Genomic DNA, 18596 nt, shown 5'->3' with positions numbered 1-18596 from the left:
CTGTCCGGGCTGCGCCCCAGAGGGTGCGTGTGAGTCTGATTCGGTGGAGATACTGACCCTCAGACCTTGAACGAGACTGGGAGACGGTCCCCGCCGAGGGGAGGCCTGCCGGGTCTCAGCACCACTGCAGGTGGGCAGGAGGGCTCTGTGCTTGAGGGGGGTGACCCGTGACAGGGGTGCAGCCAGCCCACGGATGCCTTCTCCCGCCCTAGCCATAGGTGGCCCGGGCCTGGGAGCACGCCCTGCCGGAGAGTGTCTCTGCAGTGTGCGGTGCGGCCGGCGGGGCGGGTGCTGGACGTCCTGGGGGCTGGCCGTGCTCTTTGAGCTGGTCTCCTGAGCAGCACCTTCTTTACACCCCTCTGCCTTCGGACACTGGGTTTTCCACCCGGAGGCACTGAGGAGCTCATGTTCTTAGTGCAGATCACACCAGGTGCACGGACAGGGAGCACTGTGTTCAAACAGTCTAACAGTCCAGTTAAGGTCTCACAGTCTGAACGCCGCAGGCGCTGACAGCCCCTCAGGACAGAGTGGCTGGTGGTGCGGCCAGCACCCTCCCCCGAGCCCCCCCCCCCCCGAGTCTCCTGGTGGTACCTGTCCGCTGGCTACTCTAGGTTCTGGGTCCCACCCGGCTGGCCCTAGGGAAGTGAACTTACAGCACAGCCCCAGGGGGCCCGGCCCCCCCACAGAAGGGCTGGTTCCAGGGGGTGCAGGTGGGGCTGCAGGTTCTCAGCTGGGGGAAGGGCCACACGGCTCCCACCCTCCAGGGCCCAGGTGTCCCCGAGGCTCCCCAACACACCTTTGGTTCCTCACCTGGAGCCGCCTGCTGCCTCTGGCCTGTCCCCTGGGACAAGCCCCAGTGCTGGTGTTGACCCTGGCGGCCAGAGCGCAGACCAGGGCAGCGCCACCTGACAGCAGCGGCCGGGCGGAGATCTCCACTCTGGGTCAGGCCCTGAGGCGTGGTTGCATGTGTCTGCCCTCGGTCTCGTTGGTTTTGATTTCCTTTCAGTCTTGCTCCAGAGAGGAGGCCGGTCTGCCCAGGAGGCCACCAGCTGAGCTGGGATGATGTATCAAAGGGCACCACGCACAGGACAGTGACTTGGGCTGCGCTTTGGCTGGTGCTAAGGGCCAGGCCGCACCGGGTCCCTGCCCGAGCTCATTCAGCCGTGTCTCCGTGTCATCCCCAGGAAGACGCAGCACAGCTCCCTGGACCAGAGCTCCCCACCCCAGAGTGGGGTGTCGGCCTCCTACAACCACCCAGTCCTGGGCATGTACGATGCCAAAGACGACTTCCCTCTCAGAAAAACAGGTCAGTGCCCAGGGCCTGCTGGTACAGGGGGGCAGGGGGGGGGCTCTGCGCCTGCACCTCCCCTCCCCAGGCCTACCAGGCCCTCGAGTACCTCCAGTGCGTGCTGCTTTGTGTCAGGGCGTTGCTTCCGACGGTGTCTGCACGTTCCCGCGTGGCTCAGCCCGGCAGTGACCCTCGTGCGTGTGCACCTGTTTCTGAAGCTCGCGACCCGTCTGTAAACGTGCAGACTTGCTCTTATTGAGGTCGGAGACTGTGCTTTGTCCCAGCCGAGTGCCTTCATCGAGCGTGGGCAGTGGGGGTGGCTGGCCCCGGAGTCGGAGGAAGCTCAGTGTCCTGCAGGGACAGTGAGGGGCTTCTCGGGACTGCACAGCCCCCAGTTGAAACGGAGAGGGAGGGCACTGGCAGGGCGGGCACAGTGGCGGTGGTTCCAGGGGCAGCGCGATGAAGGTGGGCGGCCTGGCGGAGCAGTGGGCGGTGCTGCACACCCTGCTCACCGGGAGGGGTCTGCGCAGCTGTGTCTCCATCAGCACAGACTTAGTCAGAGGATTCTGGTGGGTTCAGGAAGACACGCTTTGCAGCAGTCACACCCCAGAGCGCACCTGCCCCCCCACTCAGAAAGGGCCTCTCCATGGGCAGAGCGGTGCCCGAGAGGGCTCCGCACCAGGGGAGACCAGGATGCAGAGCCGGAAGTTACAGGGAGGGGGACTGCAGCTCCGCCCAGCAAGACAGGACAGGGGTGAGGGGGAGGGGCCACAGCAGGGCGGCCATGTCCCTGGTGCTAACTCCAGAGCCTTGCCGGGATACTGGGGGGAGGTAGAGCCCCTCCCAGTCAGAGGGGGAGCTCTGCAAATGTGTGTGAGCCCTTGACTGCTGCAGACGGACTGGGGCTTCTGTCCTTCCTCTTCACCTTGAGGGTGCGGTTCTCTCCTTCTCTGCCAAGAGTGGTCTTGAGTTTCCCCTAAAGAGAGCCCACCAACTGGACAGAAAAGTGTCTGGAGGCCCATCCTCCAGTTGCCCTCCACATTCCCTTAGGAGCACTAATTAAGCAAACAGACCCGCCAAGCCGGAGTCCATGGTGAGCAGTGGGCACTGGCTGGCAGGGAGACCCGGAAGGAGGCCCTGCCTCCTGTGCTGAGGGTGCTCGGCGCCCGGGACCTCGAGCAGGAGCTGATGCCGCAGTGGGTTCCCAAGACGTACCGGCAGTGCACTGGAGGGGTGCAGGCCACGTGAGGGATAGGGCAGTGAGGTGTCTGTCGTGTGCCGTCCCAGAGGCGCCTGCGTTCAGACACTCGCCGTCGCCACTGCTGAGTGACGTTTTGTTCCTGCCACGTCCGCACGTGGACCTCGAGCACGGATGTCTGGTCACTGCAGTGCGCCTTGGCTGGTTACACGGCCACCTTCGATAGGTGCGATGTGTGCTCAGTAGTCCTGGTTTTACTTTGAGTGGTTGTTACCTTGCACACAGTGTGTCCACCTGTCAGGCTGGAAGGGGCAATTCCAGCACGTGTGACATGTGACACACCGTCGGCTCACGCTCCGCACCTGTGCTCTGGCAGCCTCTGTGGGTGGCTCTCCCCGTTCTGTCTCGTGAGACACTCATCCCCGGCCAAGCCTCTGCATCCCCAGGGGAGCTGGCGTTCCCTCCTGCCCCTGCACCCAGCGGCCTCGTGAGGGGGGGGCTCTCGACCTCCTGTGCCCTCCGTCAGCGTGGCGACAGGCCTCTGCTTGTGCGTCCCTGAGATGTTGGGACCTTGACCCTCACCCCGACAGCAACTGTCTGGCCGACTTCGCACCCTCAGCCCTTCCCTCCATGCCATACGTCAGCCAGAAACCTGGGTAACACTGGACACCCCTCAGGAAGACCTCATGGGAGGAAACACCAGCACTTACACCAGCAGTCTGGCCTCGAGGTGTGCTTCACCCTGCTGGGGAGTAGGCTCGTCTTCTGGCCCTGCCCCCGTCCCTGGTGATTGACAGTGGAGTGGCCTCCACCTCCACCGGAATGCAAAGGGGTCATTTTCTGGGCAGTGGTACAGAGCAGGTGAGATGGCGCCCACCCCCTGGGTCTTCTGGGTGGTGCCTCAAGCTGCCCTGACCCTGGTTTCCGAGCCTCTTCAAGTGCAGCAGCGACAGAGGTCCCGAGAGGTCCCGGAGCGTTCGTGGACGAGCCTTCCCAGGGCTCATGGGTGGGGCAGCCACTGCCTTGGCCCGAGACCCCAGTGAAGCGCAGCGTTCAGTTCACAGTGGTTCTGGAGAGAGGGGCTCGTCCCCGTCAAAAGCAGCTGAGCTCCGTTGCAGCGATGGGACGCGGGCTGTGACTTTTGTCCAGAAGCACTTGGCCCTCCTATTTCTGAGGATGTCAGCTGCCGAGAGTTTTTGTAAAGACTCCAACTTGACTTCCCGTTGATGAGACAAGACCAGAGCCACAAGCAGTCGGCCGGCACCCCGCCACAACCCTCTCCCGCTGCGTCAGCACGGAGCCCCGCCCAGCTCCTGCCTGGCTCTGGGACACAGCAGTGCTCTCCCAGCAGGGCGCTGTCGCTGGTGTCGCAGGGTCGTCCCCAGGGCTGTGCGGAGCTTCTCCCCTGAGCCTGGTGCAGAACTGTTGCAGCGAGGGGGGCCGGCTGGGTGAGGACCCAGCTCCCGAGTCCCTGCACCGCGCTGGACCTGGCAGTGTGCCCAAGACGGCTCCCAGGGTCACTGCTGCTGCCTCCCTCCCGGGACCGCACCCAGCTCTGCACCTCGCCACAGGTGGCTTCGCAGTGCTCACGGGAGTGTCGGCCGACTGCTGTGCTGGGAAACCTGGCGGGCTTCCCTCCGTCACTGGGTGAAGCTGCCGTGCTGGGCAAGGAGGCACCCCCACGCAGCTGGCCCCATCCAGACCTGCTGAGCGCTGTGCCCGTCTCTAAAGCGGAGCACTGTGCTCTGGGAGGGCCTGCGCCTGCTCCGGCTGTCTACCCAGCCCGGCCCCATCCGGACCCACCGAGCGCCGTGCCCCTCTCTGAAGTGGAGCACTGTGCTCTGGGAGGGCCTGCGCCTGCTCCGGCTGTCTGCCCAGCCCGGCCCCATCCTGACCCACCGAGCGCCGTGCCCCTCTCTGAAGTGGAGCACTGTGCTCTGGGAGGGCCTGCGCCTGCTCCGGCTGTCTGCCCAGCCCGGCCCCATCCGGACCCACCGAGCGCCGTGCCCCTCTCTGAAGTGGAGCACTGTGCTCTGGGAGGGCCTGCGCCTGCTCCGGCTGTCTGCCCAGCCCGGAACTCTGCCCAGCACGGGAGCCCAGCAGAGCCTCGCGGTGCTCTCAGCTCCTCAGGCCCCACTGCTCCGGGAGAGCTGCCCGGGCCCAATGGAGTCAGGCCGGGGCCTAGAGGACGCACCACGAAGCATCACGGAGAGGACGTTTTTCTTTGAGAAACCACATGAGTAGAATGTGCTGGTCCTAAATTAACACAGGAAAGTACACACTGAGTCTCGCTTCTCAGAGACAGCGACTGCTAACCTTGTGGGGTCTGCTGGTGTCTGCGCCGGGTGTGTCTGTGTGTGTGATGTGTGTGTAGCTGTCTTTCGTTAACAGAAATGCCTACTTTGCATTTTGTCCTGTAACTTTACTTTTCAGTTAATGTTACACTGTCCGTCCCATTCTACATAGGTGTGTAAAGATCAGTACCTTTTTCTCTATTCTTCCCATATGTGGATGTGACTTAAAGTGTAACTTCTCTAGTTTTTATTTTCCAACAAACATGGTACCTTGGCTCCTGGGTGAGTGTCTGTGTAGACAGACCCCTGAAGACGGAGTCGGGCCGGAGCGCGTGTCCTGCAGTGCTCATGAGCGTGCCTGCCGAGCCGCACTGCCCCTGCTCACTGTGCTGAGCACGCCTCTCCCTCCTGGGGCAGAGGGAGGGGGGCCTTGGCTGCAGCCCCGCCCCTCCCAGCAGGAGAAGCACCCACCTGGTGGCCCACTGCTCAGCTGGAACGAGGCTAGTGTTTAATTTGGGCCTTGTTTGCGTTGTGCATGGGGTCCGCAGGTCAGGTGGGGCTGGTGCAGGGAGCAGGGTGAGGCCTGTGTGGGGGCCCCTGCGGCCGAGCTCTGCCATGGGCACTGGAACCAGGCGGGCTGGACAGAGCCTTCCGGTCTTGCCGCTTCGTGGTCAAGTGCTGGGGAATGGGAGGGAGCGCAGGAAGGAGAGGGACGAGCCACGGCGTCTCAGCAGTGGGCCACTGCTGTGCAGAAAGAGAGCAGTGTGGGCGGTAGGGGGGTCGCTGCCGAGAGGGACCCTCCACGGGTCAGGGGCTGACACTCCTTCCAGGGGGCTGCACGCCCTGGGCTTGGAGAAGCAGTGTCTCCTCCAGCTCTGTCCAGGTCAGACGGACGCTGTTGAAGCCTGTCCTGTCTCGGCCGAGAGCTTGCTGCGGGAGCAGAACTCATTTCCTTGCCTGTGATCAGGTGGGGTCTGCTGCTTTGCCTCCAAGTACCGCTGAGGGCTCCGTGTGAGAGCAGAAGGGACTGGGACATGCATCTGCGGCACCTCAGGATGAGCAGCAGGCAGGAGGGGGTGCTGTCACCCTGGAGGCATCCCATTGCTCGCCTTGGAAGGTCCCGCCATGAGCTGCAGGGTGGGGGCCTCTCCCGAGACCCGCCCGCTGAGCAGCAGGAAAAGCCTGGCCTCCTGAGCTCGTCTGAGTTCTCTGGAAGCTTCACTCAGGGCCCTGCTCCTCCCTGCTCCTGCCTGCAGCCTCCTCCGGGTCCCCTGCCACCCAGGACTTGTCCCCCCGTGCTTCCCAAAGCACAGCACAGCAGCCCTCAGTGAGGTGCACCGAGGCCGGAGTCCTGCGCGCCTGGCTCCAGGGAAAACAGAGAGTGCACTTCCTGCTCCTGAGAGGGGTGAACGTCCTGTCCCAGAAACACTGAGAACAGCAGGGTTGCTCATTGAAAACAAACAAACAAACAGGTATAAACACGCTTGTTTGCAAATCTACAAGTAGTTGGAGCTCGGACATGAAGTAAAGCCTCGCACCTAAGGGCCCGCCACAGCGGTTTTTCCCGGTCCTGGCTCCGTGCTGATGGCCCTGGAGTTGCAGGCACCTGTGTCTGGAGCCCAGGTGGAGGGTGCCCTGGCTTCCCACAGAGGTGACTTGGTTGGTGTGGGCTTGGTCTGGGCTCTAGGTGCAGAAGACTTAGGAACCACCGTGGGCTGAGTCCCAGGTTTGCAAATGGCTCCATCCAAACCAAGCCAAAACACCTGTGCCCGTGTTCAGGCAAACTCAGGTGTTGAGACCTGGCTTGGCTATTGCTCCTCACGGTGGGGCTGGTGTTAGTGCCTTCGCCTCGGCAGCTTGCTTCTGGGGTTCAGACACGTAGCAGGTGAGCAGGAAGGTGTGGGAGGTCATAATGTCCAGGGGCCAACACCCCGAGAAGCAGGGTCATCAGTTTTCCTCCGGCCTGCTGGTGAAGCAGTGTCCGTCGTTCCTGGTGACACCGCCAGCCCAGATCTATAACCTCCGTGCAGAGCCGTGCAGCCAAGGCATCCTCTGTGCTGTGCCCTGTCTGATGAGCACGAAACTTCTCCAGGCCTCAGGGCAGCGCCTGCACCCAGCCCCGGAGCAACAGCCAGTGTTGGCACATACTTCCCAGCGTGTGCTCAAAGCCACCACGAGATGGCCTGACCCCGGCCGTGTCTGCTGGGCCGTAACGACATCTCCTTTTCACGCAGCTTCGGAACCCAACCTGAAATTACGGTCCCGGCTAAAGCAGAAAGTGGCTGAGAGACGGAGCAGCCCCCTGTTGCGCAGGAAAGATGGGCCCGTCGTCGCTGCTCTGAAAAAGCGTCCCTTGGATGTCACAGGTATGTTGGAGGAGATTCTAAACCCCTCTGCCCACCAGTCTACCTGCCACCTCCTGTGCACGAGGCTCTTCCTTTAGCATCTCCGAGGCTGAAGCCCACCCTGCACAGCCGCTCGGCCTTGGGTGCTCATTCCCATGTGCCAGCAGTGCCCTCGAGGAACACTGTCCCTGCGCAGCTTGTCCTCGCTCCGGCTTCGTCAGCAGGCCCAGCACGCACAGCGAGGCTGACGGGACAGGAGCGTCTGCAGGAATTCAGGTTCAGGTTGCTGTGAAGGCAGGGTTTTAGTCAACCCTGCCTGTCGGTGGGGAGTCATGTGGCCGAGCCTGCTCCAGTGACCCTGCTAGAGCAGCCAAGTCTTCCTGTAGGGGACTGGCAGGTAGGCCCAGAAGGACTTCCTCCTAGTGAGCATGTTGCTCTTGGCCCCCACCTGGTGGTGAACATGCAGAATACTCCCACAATACACCCACTGGGCAGGGCCCCTTCCCAAGGGTGCAGCCCCTTCCCAAGGATGTACCCCATGTCCCCAGGTACACCCCAGTTCTCAGGAGCACCCCCTCCCAAGGGTGCATCTGCTACCTAAGATGTACCCCACCTCAAGGCGTACCCCTACCCTGAGAGCATACCCCACTTCTGGGGGCGCACCTTGTCATGAGGGCGCATGTCCATGTTCCTGGGAGCACAGGACAAAGGGATTGGTCAGAGGCAGCTGGGAAACATTTGCACCAAGTACAGTGTTTGGTCTGAAAACCAAGGCGCGCTCGGGAGGAGGAGGCACCTCTGGCCCTGGGCCTCCCTGTGTGAGCAGCCAGACCTCACCCAGACCTCACCCTCTGAGTCCAAGCACTGCGGGTGAGCTGTGTGCCCAGTGCCCTGCCCGCCACGCTGGGCTCCTCAGGAAGCCCCAGCCCGGGCCTGCCTCTGTGCACCGATCAGTGGCAGTCCCCTGGGTCTGTCGTGTTCCTTTTCGCCGGCTTTGTCCTTTGGTTGGTCTGGTGCACAGAGGTGAAGACTGTTGTCGGAAGGCCCTCTGGCCTCCCCAGCCGGGGTTCTCGCGCGGATCCGGGCACCCCGTGCGTTAAAGCGCTGGTCCGCCTGCAGTCGCAGCCTGGTGTCCTCGGGCAGCGCCTGCCCGTGCTTTGTCTCTGGCCACGCTGCTGGTGAGACGGGACTGTCCCAGGCTGCTCTCTGAGTGAGCATGTGCCGTCAGCCACAGCTGCCGGTGCTCCCGAGGCAGGACCTGTCTGGGCACAAAGACAACACAGGTCCTCGCTGGCCAGGAACTTCCGTCTAATTCAAGAGACCAGACTGTCACCCATGAGACAAGCGGCAGACTGGGGCACAGCACCCGAAGGACCCTGAGAGCGTTCCCTGGCGAGTGCGCCCCGAGGAACCCAGGCCGGGAGGGGCAGGAGCTGCGAGGGCCAGGCAGAGCTGGGGGGCAGGCGCAGCGCCACGGAGACGCGAGCGGGTGTCCTGGGCGCACAGGCCCAGGGGCTGGAGGAGAGCCGAGCAGAGCTCTTCCCAGCAGACAGGGCTGGCGGTGGCCGTGGTCAGGGCCTGGGGCAGAGGAAGAAGACCCCGCGCTCAGGGTCCGTGCCTGGAACTGCGAAGGCCACCGGCACAGAGCACCCTCCTGTCCCACGAGCCCTGTCCCCACGAGCCCTGTCCCCACGAGCCCTGTCCCCACGAGCAAGGGGCAGCCGCTGTGCCTCCACGGCTACTCGGTCAGCCCTGGTGTCCCCACGAGCCCTGTCCCCACGAGCCCTGTCCCCACGGGCCCTGTCCCCACGAGCCCTGTCCCCACGGGCCCTGTCCCCACGAGCCCTGTCCCCACGGGCCCTGTCCCCACGGGCCCTGTCCCCACGGGCCCTGTCCCCACGAGCAAGGGGCAGCCGCTGTGCCTCCATGGCTACTCGGTCAGTCCTGGTGTCCCCACGAGCCCTGTCCCCACGAGCCCTGTCCCCACGGGCCCTGTCCCCACGAGCCCTGTCCCCACGAGCAAGGGGCAGCCGCTGTGCCTCCACGGCTACTCAGTCAGCCCTGGTGTCCCCACGAGCCCTGTCCCCACGAGCCCTGTCCCCACGAGCAAGGGGCAGCCGCTGTGCCTCCACGGCTACTCGGTCAGCCCTGGTGTCCCCACGAGCCCTGTCCCCACGAGCCCTGTCCCCACGAGCCCTGTCCCCACGAGCAAGGGGCAGCCGCTGTGCCTCCACGGCTACTCGGTCAGCCCTGGTGTCTCCACGGGCACTGGCTGGTCAGAAGCCTTGAGCTCTGCTTTCCCTGGACATGGACGCTGTGCAGGAAGGATGAGAGGGTGTGGTCAGAGTGGTCACTGACGTGGGTGCGTCCCTGGTGACCACAGCGCCCTTTCTCTGCTCTCAGTGACTGCTTTGTTTCCTGGCTGGCTTTTTAAAAAATTATGTTATTACTGATTTTTTTTAAGACAGAGAGGAAGGGAGAGGGAGATAGAAACATTGATGTGAGAAACATCTATTGGCTGCCTCCTGCACGCCCCCTATTGGGGATCGAGCCCGCTTCCCGGGCCTGTGCCCTGACCAGGGATCAAACCGGGACCTCTCCGTCCATGGGCGACCTTCAGTCCACTGAGCCACACTGGCCGGGCTTTCGTAACCCTTGTTGTCAGAATATTAGTGTCCAAGGGCTTGCCTTTCTGGTGTTTAAGATCATCTTAAAATTCAAAGGAGAAAAAAGTTGATAATGTGCACAGCTCAAAAGTCTTCCGTGCGGTGTCCACAGAACTGAAAATGGCAAGTGGGGTGCACAGTGCCATGTTCTGTCCTGCCGGGCTTTCTGTTCCTCTACAAGTGGGTGAGCCGAAGCCCCGCAGCCCAGGCCCCAGCCGGCAGGCGTGCCCGTGGCCGTCCCGGGCCTGCACTGCGTGGCTGACAGCACCTGTTCTCCGCCCAGACTCGGCCTGCAGCAGCGCCCCCGGCTCCGCGCCCAGCTCGCCCAACAACAGCTCCGGGAGCGTCAGCACGGAGAACGGGATTGCGCCCGCGGTCCCCAGCATCCCGGCCGAGGTCAGTGCCCCCTTCCTGTTTCTTTCCTGCCGTCCAGAGGTGGCACTGGGGAGCTGACTTGCTCGTGGTGACGGCAGCTCACACTGCTTTCGGTTATGACCGTCCAGGTCGTGGCGAGGGGAGCTGAGGGGCGAGCAGCCTGCACAGCACTCGTGTGACCTTCCTGTCCACCTGCTGCCGTCGGGCCACCTCCTCCCAGCGTGGACACGGGTGTTCCCCGTGGGAGGGCATGGTCAGGGGCGTCAGGTCCATCCTCACGCAACGGCACACTGATGTGCCAGCCACCACTCCCGTGCAGCATGGGCTCTGCGTGGCGCTGGGTGCAGGAGCACACTGGAGTTCCTGCTGAGGATTGACATATCTGTTGTGTATTGACAAATGCACAACTTAAAATGTCAGCCCACAGGCCACATGTCCCTGTCTCAGGGAACACTGGAGCCACGCTGGCAGGTGGTCCAGGTGTCAGCTGGCCTCACGTGGGGTGCAGAGAGGGTTCTGGGACCACGGGGAGGGCACATCAGATGCAGGGGTGGCAGAGAGGAGAGGTCTCCTGGAGAAGAGGTGGACGATTTCTTCAGCTAGGTGGTGGGCCGCAGGGCCAGCTGTCGGCCCTGCCCTGCCCTTGACCAGACCTGAGTCAGAGTGACTTTCCTGGCAGTAGGCGCCAGGACCTCCACCCATACTGGCTGGGAGAGGGACTCCAGTGGACCAGTTTTGGGGAAGGCAGAGAACTCTGCTGAGTGGGATGTGGGCTGGGAGCTCGTGAGAACTGCGTCAGCACCGAGTGTCCAGTGAACTGGGCAGAGCTACCGTCCGCTCCACACCCAGACAGCTCTGCCGCGGGAGGTCTGTGCGCTCTCTGCCCACAGGAGGCGGCCCTTGTTGCAGACAGCATCTCACTCTCCTCCTCAGGTGCTCAGCAGTGAGCCTGCCCTCCAGAGGGCTGGCCGGTTCCCAGACACTTGGTGCATGAGCAGGGTTTTGGAAACTAAGATGACTGCTTAGTCTGCCTGACCCCACCTCCTCCGAATTCTTTCTTCTTCTGCAGCTCTTTCCGTTACGACCTTTCCTTTTCAACTTGCCTGTGCACCTGCGTGTCCTGGGTAGAGGAGGTCGCAGTGCAGGGTTATCTGAAATTGCTTAGAGGTCAGCCTAGAAGTTGCTTGCAGGAGGAGGCGGCAGGATCACCACGTGTGGGCAGTATCAGTCCTGGGTCCTGACCGTTACTTAAAGTGGGCAGGTGTGTGCCTCATGCTTCATGTTGTCAGGGCCTCTTATTTGGATGGGTCTACACAGTTCCCACTTAACTTTTGTGTTAATTTTTCCAAGTCACGTGTTAATATAAATTTACTGCAAATTAATACGAGATGTGAGGGGGTTCTCAAAAAACGTGAGGACAGCTCATGCTCTGCCTTGGATCCTCACTGTGATCAGCAGGGTAGTCCTGGAAAATGGAATGGTACGTGGGTGTCCTGTTTGGGGTCGGACGGCTCCCTGAGAACCTCCTGCTTAGCAGTCCCCAGAAGGTGGGGGTCCTTGTGTGGGAGGGAGGCAGGGAGGCGCGGAGCTCAGCAGACAGCAGCTCCACCCAGTTCAGAAGGCTGGGTATGATTGGGGTGCGCCTGTAACGGGCCAGGCAAGCCAGTGATGGGGGCCGCTTGTGACAGGGGAGTGCCTGAGATGAGCATGACTGTGACATGACTTGCCTGGGATGGAGGGGGGCGTGTCTGGTGGGGGCGTGTCCGAGATGGGGCGTGCCTGCGGTGGGGGCGTGCCTGTGACAGGACTTGCCTGGGATGGAGGGGGGCGTGTCTGGTGGGGGCGTGTCTGAGATGGGGCGTGCCTGCGGTGGGGGCGTGTCTGGCAGGGGTGTGTCCTGCCTGGGATAGAGGGGGGCGTGTCTGGTGGGGGCATGTCCGAGATGGGGCGTGCCTGCGATGGGGGCGTGTCTGAGATGGGGTGTGCTTGCGGTGGGGGCGTGCCTGTGACAGGACTTGCCTGGGATGGAGGGGGGCGTGTCTGGTGGGGGTGTGTCCGAGATGGGGCGTGCCTGCAAAGAGGGCGTGTCTGAGATGGGGTGTGCCTGCGGTGGGGGCGTGCCTGTGACAGGACAGCCTGGGATGGAGGGGGCGTGTCTGGCGGGGTGCATCAGGCTCTCTGACCCAGCCCTGGACTTGACACAGAACTGGGAAGCTGGTGGAGACACTGAAGACTCAGGGCAAATCCACCTACCAGATATTTCTCAGGGCAGCTTTGTTTCTAAAAATAACCTAGGTTAAAGAAAAAGTAGCCCTGTTTATAAAGAGGAAGTTACCACCTTGGGAGCAGTAGACGTCTGTTCGCTCCGTTCCTGGAGAAGTGGTCCAGCGGCCGTGGTTTCCTTGGCAATCCCAGTCTGCTCCCCGGAGCGTAGCTTGTTGGCCTTCCCTGCACCTGACCACGTGTGTGGGGGAGCCTGTCGCAGTCGCCCTCCCATCGTCCCTGCACCTGACCTCGTGTGTGGGGGAGCCTGTCGCAGTCGCCCTCCCATCGTCCCTGCACCACTTGCTACGCGAGTGACTGCTCGGCTGCAGCCAGTCTTGGGGCTGCGCTGAGTCCTTCCCCTGAGGGCCGCCCTCCTGCTCCTCCTTTGGCAGAGCGACACAGAATGTGAGGGGTGTGTGTTTCCCGATGCCGCCGAAATGCGAGACCATCAGCATAGCCACCTGGGGAGTCTGCAGGGCAGGAACGGCCACTCATGGGCCCTGCGAGTCGGCCCTTGTCCCCGAAGGACGACGGGGCTGCAGTCACCACTGTCTGCAGTAGCATCACAGCTTTCAGCCCAGAGGGATCCCCGGGAAATGGGAGGGTTCTCACCCTTGCTGCCGCAGCAGCCACTTGAGAAGGATGCAAGGAGGGCGGGACGCTCACCCCTCCTGCTGCTTCCGTCCTGCCAACTCTGCCACCTTCCCTCCCGCCCCGTGGCCGTCACCTCCCACTGCTCCCGGCTCAGCGACGTTTGCTGAGAGTGCTGTGCAGGGGTGTGCTGCTTAATATAGAGCCTTTTTTTTTTTTTTTTTTTATCAAAGTATATGTATTCTAGAAGCAAAAATAGATGTTAAATGTCTTAGTGCTCACTCCTGGGAGACGCTGCCCGCTCACCCTCCCTGTGCCTTCTCGCTCTCGCTCTCGCCACGCACTTGGCAGTGTCTGCTGCCGAGATGTGCGGGGTCTGCAGCTCCTTCTGACTAACGGCTCCCACGAACATGACTCCGGGGCCCACACAGGAGCCTCTGCTTGTAACTGTGCTCGATTCGCAGCTCTTTGTGTGTCGTCCTCTGTCTGTCCTGCATCGGCCAGCGCTGTGGGCGCCATTCTTTGCCTTTAATGTGAGATTTTTTTTTTCCATCTATATTTCAGTCCTTGGTTTCTGCCTCTGAGGTTATGTTTGGAAAGACCTTCCCAGCTCTTGTTTTCTGTCGTCCCTCCCCTTGGTGTGGTTGCCCACACCTGGAGGGAGCAGACTGTGATGGCCGTCCTGTGCTCTGTCCCCAGACCAGCTTGGCACACAGACTGGTGACTCGAGAAGGCTCCGTGGCCCCACTCCCCCTCTACACGTCACCATCCTTGCCCAACATCACTCTGGGACTTCCTGCCACCGGCCCTTCCGCTGTAAGTAGGTTCCGAGGGTCTGCATAGCGTGGGGCGGCCGTCACGGGCACGCAGCCTGGACATCGACGTTATGCCTCCCCAGGGGGCAGCAGGCCAGCAGGAAGCCGAGCGACTGGCTCTCCCAGCCCTTCAGCAGCGGCTGTCCCTCTTCCCCGGCACCCACCTCACACCCTACCTGAGCACGGCGCCCCTGGAGCGGGACGGCGGGGCGGCCCACAGCCCTCTCCTGCAGCACATGGTCTTACTGGAGCAGCAGCCCGCGCAGACGGCCCTCGTCACAGGTGAGCGCTGAGTGCAGCCTCGGGCCTTGCCAGCTCCTGGGGCCCGGCCAGAGGCCTGTCCAGCCTGTTCCCTTGCTGCCCACGTCTGAGCACGTGACGTGGCGCACCATGTTGCCCTCGCAGAGCCGGGTGGACGACATGTGGGTCTCGGGTCCTGCCCTCTCGAGAGGAGGCTGAGCACGTGACGGGAGCACAGCCCCGAGCCGGGAGCACAGCCCCGAGCCGGGAGCACAGCCCCGAGCCGGGAGCAGTAAATGGCGCGGACAGTGCCGGCTGAGGGACAGCTGCACCCAGAGCAGTGGGGCTGGCGCAGGGTCAGCGAGAGCGCTGGGGTGCGCGGGCTGTGGTCGCCCATCCTCGTCTGGGCACTGTCCCCGGCTCCATGTCGCTTCTGGCACCTCTCTGCTCAGAAGTCACCTCAATGCCACACCTCCAGAGTCTGACCTCGGGGAGCGCAGGAGCCACAGGCGGCAGAGCCCGAGCCGGGCACCTGTGGGTCTGGCGGGCACTGGGTGTGTCTCCCTGTTCTGTGCTCGTTTGTCCCTCTTGAGCACTCGGTCGAAACCCCTCCAGTCACACGTGGGTACAGCGAGTGTCCCACGGCTGCCGGTGCGGAGCAGTGCACCGGTCTCTCTGTGCACAGAGCTCTGGGCGGCTGGCGGGGGTAACGCCCAGCTCTCGGCTGGACACCACCCGCCTAGGGCCCCAGAGCTCCAAGGCTCCAGGTGTCTAGGCTATTTCCTGCCGAGTGGCCCTCAGGGTAGTGCTGGAAGCCCTGTCCTGAGTCCCGTCCTACGACCACGTGCTGGGCCCGCACCCACTGCGGCTCCCTGTCAGCCTCTGTGGCACGGCCTTTGTCTGTGGGACCTTCCTCCTGGAGCCCAGACCTGCGTTTTCCCACAGCTCTGCCGTCCCCGCCCCCGGCTCCCACAGTGTGGGATGCATTGAGCAGGGGTGCAGTAAATGTTCTCTGTGATTGAACCCCTGAGAGTCACCATTTCTGAGGTGACTATATCTGAGCCAGACCCAGGAAGAGTGACCGCAGGTTCCCTTGGTCAGTTCATCTACATTTCTCCGAGTGGTCGGTCCACAGATAAACTTTGTTGCTGATAATCTCAGTGGACAGACGGACGCTGACCGACTGGCCAGCTCTGTCCACATTGCTCTGGAAACAGGCTCCTGTGGGCGGAGCAGCTGGCTGGGTCGTGCGAACAGGTGCGGGCTTCAGTGCTGTGCCCCCCCCCGAGGGCCCTGAGGTGTCAGCCCCCGTGTGGCCGCCCGTCCCCGATCATCATCCCCCTGTGAGGCAGCCGCACGCAGTGCCACCGTCACAGGAAGAGCAGAGTCCCAGCTTCCCCAGCCGAGCCCAGCAGCCAGCCAGGGCAGCGCAGGAGAGTGGGCACTCCCGGCGAGAAGGAGACTGTTTGCAGGGCCCTGGGTTGTTTCGGCAGCTCCACACGGAACCATGGGCTCTGCGTGGCCTGGCTACCCAGCCAAGCACAGTGCCAGTGTGGCCAGCGAGTAGAACCTTCAGACCAGTGTCTCCTATGGTCCAGGCCCCAAGAGATGGGCCCCACGCTTGGTAGCTGGGCGTGTGCAGGAGTCTGGGCGCTGGGGCGGGTGAGCTTCAGGGAATGCTTCTTGGACAAGAGGCCTAAGGTGGGACTCAGCAGGTGGCTAGGTGGGAAGAAGGCTACGGAGAGGAGCAGGTGCAGGTGCCTAGCGAGTCAGTCTAGCCAAGAGCTGGTATGCTCAATTCATTTGCCGTTTCTCTGGGCCGGATGCCCTTCACCAGGGGCCTAAGTGATGTTTACTGTTTGTTTGGCTCGAGTTGTCAGGGGAACATACCCAGGTAGCAGGGGAAGGGGTTTGTTGGACCCTTTTGCTCACAGAATCTTGGAAAGTGGTCAGTGACCTAAACAACAGTCTACAAACAAAAAGTCGGATGAAGAGCCTAGAAGGAAAAATGTCAGACTTCCTGGGTTCGTGGGGAGAGGTTGCAGTTTCAGCCGAGATTCGGATGCAGATGAAGCCAGAGCCTCCTGGCAGTGCAGACTCAAGTCTGGCACTCAGCCGGTGTAGGTGTGGGGCAGCGCCGGCCTGTGCGGCCAGCGGGCTTGGAAGTTGGCAAAGCCTTTTAGAAAGTTGTGGAAAGAGATTTTGATCGTGTCCATCAGGATGTTAAGTGGTGATGCCCTCTGAGCATGAGTCAGCGCTTCAGGAGGCCCTAAAGAGCTTGCCCACTGAGGCCAGCTCATGTCTCACGTTGGGTTCCCGTGACCGTCCAGGGAGAGCCCCCACGCCTTCCCCAGGTCGCGTGTGCCATGCTCCCTGCCCGCAGTGCTGTCGGATCAAAGCCCGTGACGGCCTGGGCCCCTCGGAGGGCGATCATGCGGGACGCACTGTTCCAAGGCCTGTCACGTGCAGTGCCTGTGGATGGCTTTGACCTGGGTGTCAGAGACAGCACCCTCCCAGTGACAGCTCAGGGCGCTCCCTGTGTGCCTGGGGCCACCCCCTGCTGGGTTCTAGGGAGGGGCACCTGGGCTGGCAGCTGCAGCTCAAGGCGGCTCCTCAGTCACTCAACAGCCTTCTCCCCTCTCCTCTTCCTCTTCTCCTCTGCTGCTCCCTCCGTGTTATCTTCAGACTGGTATCTTTCAGGCCTGGGCGCACTGCCCCTGCACACACAGCCTCTGGTCGGCGCGGACCGGGTGCCCCCGTCCATCCACAAGCTGCGGCAGCACCGCCCGCTGGGGCGCACGCAGTCGGCCCCGCTGCCCCAGAACGCCCAGGCCCTGCAGCACCTGGTTGTCCAGCAGCAGCACCAGCAGTTTCTGGAGAAACACAAGCAGCAGTTCCAGCAGCAGCTGCACATGAACAAGGTGGGTCTGCGCCCGGCCTCCGCGGCCTCGCGCCCGTTAGCGTCCCCTGCGGCCTCGCCGTCCGGAGCCCTCCTTCCTGACCTCGCGAGGCCAGCAGCCAGAGAGAAGCCGCGGGTCTCAGGCTTCCCCGCCGCGGCAGGGGCTGTGTGGAGCTGGCCCGTGGAGCGGCCCGTCCTCCTGGGGATGCCCGGCGTTGGCACGGCCAGTGCCTGAGTCCCTGGTCAGTGTTAGGCATGTGACACGTGTGTATCACTGCAGTCAGTTCACTCCGTCAACACGTGTTTCTTAAGCGTACCCATTGTCTCTACACAAACTCAAACAGAAAGCCCCCAACTTACGGTGCCCGACGCTCCCAGAAGCACCCAGAAGCACCTTTCCAGATGACTTGGCACATGCAGTGTGCTTGCCTGGTGCAATAACATCGCCCGAGTGTCGCCCAGGCCAGCCCACAGAGGTCCTCGCTCCCGGAATCCCCAGTCTCTGCAGGGCCGCCCCAGCAGGAAGTGGTAGGAAAGGCTGTGCTCGTGGGTGAAGCAGGAAGAGTGATCTCGAGTCACTTTCCCAAGTGCTGACGTCTGCAGTAGCGTCTTCAGTGTCAGAGAACGAGGCGAGCCCGTGGGACACGGTCCCGATCTCCCAGGGCCAGCACAGAGTCGCTGTGACTAGCAGGCCCCTGCTAGGCCTGTGCCCAGGAGAGCTGACCACGGGACACACGGGGGCCCGCACACGGCGGTGGGACGGCGGGTGACGGTCGAACAGAAGAGCACAGCCGGGCCTTGCACGTCAGCTCGAGCTGCGGAGCGGAGCCTGGTGCTCGCTCGAGACACATGCCGAGTGAGACCAGCCTGGCAGCAGTGCTGTCTCGTGGGGTTCCGGGTGCGATCCCACCCAGGCAGGTAGACTGGTGGGCGCCAGGGCCGGGGAGGACGTTCTGAGTTGGAGGCAGTGGCGCGTAGCTGTCGGCGGCCGGTGGCCACAGTGTGAAGTGAGCTCTGGGGCGGGAGGGACGCGTCTGGGAAGCTGTTAGAAGGAAGGGATGAGGCGCCAGAGGTCGCCTTGGAGACTTCTGAGGAGAACGCTGGGGACTTGGGCAGGTTGAGGAGTGGCAGACTTGAACCCGGTCACGTCCCCTCCTTCGGGGAGACTGTCATCAGTCCACTTGTCACACAGGGTGAGGCTCTTGTCTCCGCTCCCTGAGGAGTGGGGGGGGACCAGGATGAGACTGGAAGGGTCCGCACGGCTGCGAGGGGGGAGGTGAAGGGAGCCCGCCCTGCCCTGCGCCCGCCAGCCTCCGTCCCGGCCGTCAGGAGCGGGTCAGGAGGCTCGTCTCAAGAGGAGCGTCTCCCACGCCACTGCCTGTGTCGGCGTGGCCTTGGCCACTCGTGAGGCCCTTCGTGGCGCCTTGCCCGCTGTCCGCAGCACCCACGTCTCCCTCTGCGTCCTGTCTGCTTCCCCGCTGGCGTGCCAGCCCCTGCGGAGGGACGGTGCGCTCCCTGCGGGCCCAGCTGCCTGGCACGGTGCCGGGTGCTGGCGCGGTTTGTCAAGAGTTGCTGTTGACATGCCAGCTTGTCCTGGGGCTGCTCCCCAAAGGGCCCACA

General features: G+C 62.8%; 1 protein-coding gene across 1 annotated transcript in view; it reads left to right on the top strand.

Annotated features, from left to right (window-relative positions):
• The window catches only part of HDAC4 (histone deacetylase 4), a 208652-nt gene that overhangs the window by 146587 nt on the left and 43469 nt on the right, over positions 1 to 18596 (top strand). The window contains exons 9-14 of the mRNA XM_036254080.1: positions 1185 to 1306; positions 7015 to 7146; positions 10075 to 10187; positions 13722 to 13838; positions 13921 to 14119; positions 16778 to 16998. Coding sequence (XP_036109973.1) covers positions 1185 to 1306; positions 7015 to 7146; positions 10075 to 10187; positions 13722 to 13838; positions 13921 to 14119; positions 16778 to 16998 — 904 coding nt within the window. The remainder of the gene's footprint in view (positions 1 to 1184; positions 1307 to 7014; positions 7147 to 10074; positions 10188 to 13721; positions 13839 to 13920; positions 14120 to 16777; positions 16999 to 18596) is intronic.

Source organism: Molossus molossus, unplaced genomic scaffold (assembly GCF_014108415.1).
Source record: "Molossus molossus isolate mMolMol1 unplaced genomic scaffold, mMolMol1.p scaffold_m16_p_11, whole genome shotgun sequence".
NCBI classification, from domain to species: domain Eukaryota; kingdom Metazoa; phylum Chordata; class Mammalia; order Chiroptera; family Molossidae; genus Molossus; species Molossus molossus.
Note: the sequence above shows the minus strand (reverse complement) of the source record. Positions and strands in the feature narration are given on the sequence as shown.